The sequence below is a fragment of the Mesitornis unicolor genome, unplaced genomic scaffold, assembly GCF_000695765.1.
Source record: "Mesitornis unicolor isolate BGI_N332 unplaced genomic scaffold, ASM69576v1 scaffold45618, whole genome shotgun sequence".
Classification (NCBI taxonomy): domain Eukaryota; kingdom Metazoa; phylum Chordata; class Aves; order Mesitornithiformes; family Mesitornithidae; genus Mesitornis; species Mesitornis unicolor.
Genome location: NW_010202019.1, coordinates 305 through 587, shown reverse-complemented (window position 1 = coordinate 587; position 283 = coordinate 305). Strand labels below are relative to the sequence as shown.

The 283-nt window shown below is 61.5% G+C and overlaps 1 protein-coding gene across 1 annotated transcript in view; it reads right to left on the bottom strand.

The window, feature by feature from the left end:
* Positions 1-7: 7 nt before the first annotated feature.
* The window catches only part of HOXC12 (homeobox C12), a gene marked incomplete at its 3' end in the record, with an annotated part of 455 nt that continues 179 nt past the window's right edge, over positions 8-283 (bottom strand). The window contains exon 2 of the mRNA XM_010190267.1: positions 8-271. Within this exon, the coding sequence (XP_010188569.1) occupies positions 8-271 (264 nt within the window). The remainder of the gene's footprint in view (positions 272-283) is intronic.

The following is a 283-nucleotide window of genomic DNA, read 5'->3' as shown; positions in this document are numbered from 1 at the left end:
TGGAGTCTGACTCCAAGGATTGGCAGGACGGAGGGTCGTGGGCTACCGCCTCGCTGCTCGGGTAGTCATATTTGCCGAAATTGCCCCCCATGCCATTGGGAAGGCTGGATTCGAGGGGTAACAAAGCACCGTCCCTTCCCCTCTCCTCCCTCTTGAGCCCGGGGGTTTCGGAGCAGCTTTCCCGATAATAACATTTGGGTTCCTCCACCCGGGCGAGGTCGCAGGCTCTGCCGAAGGAAGGGTTAATGGAGACGGGGCTACCCAGGGAGGGCTGGGGGGAGGC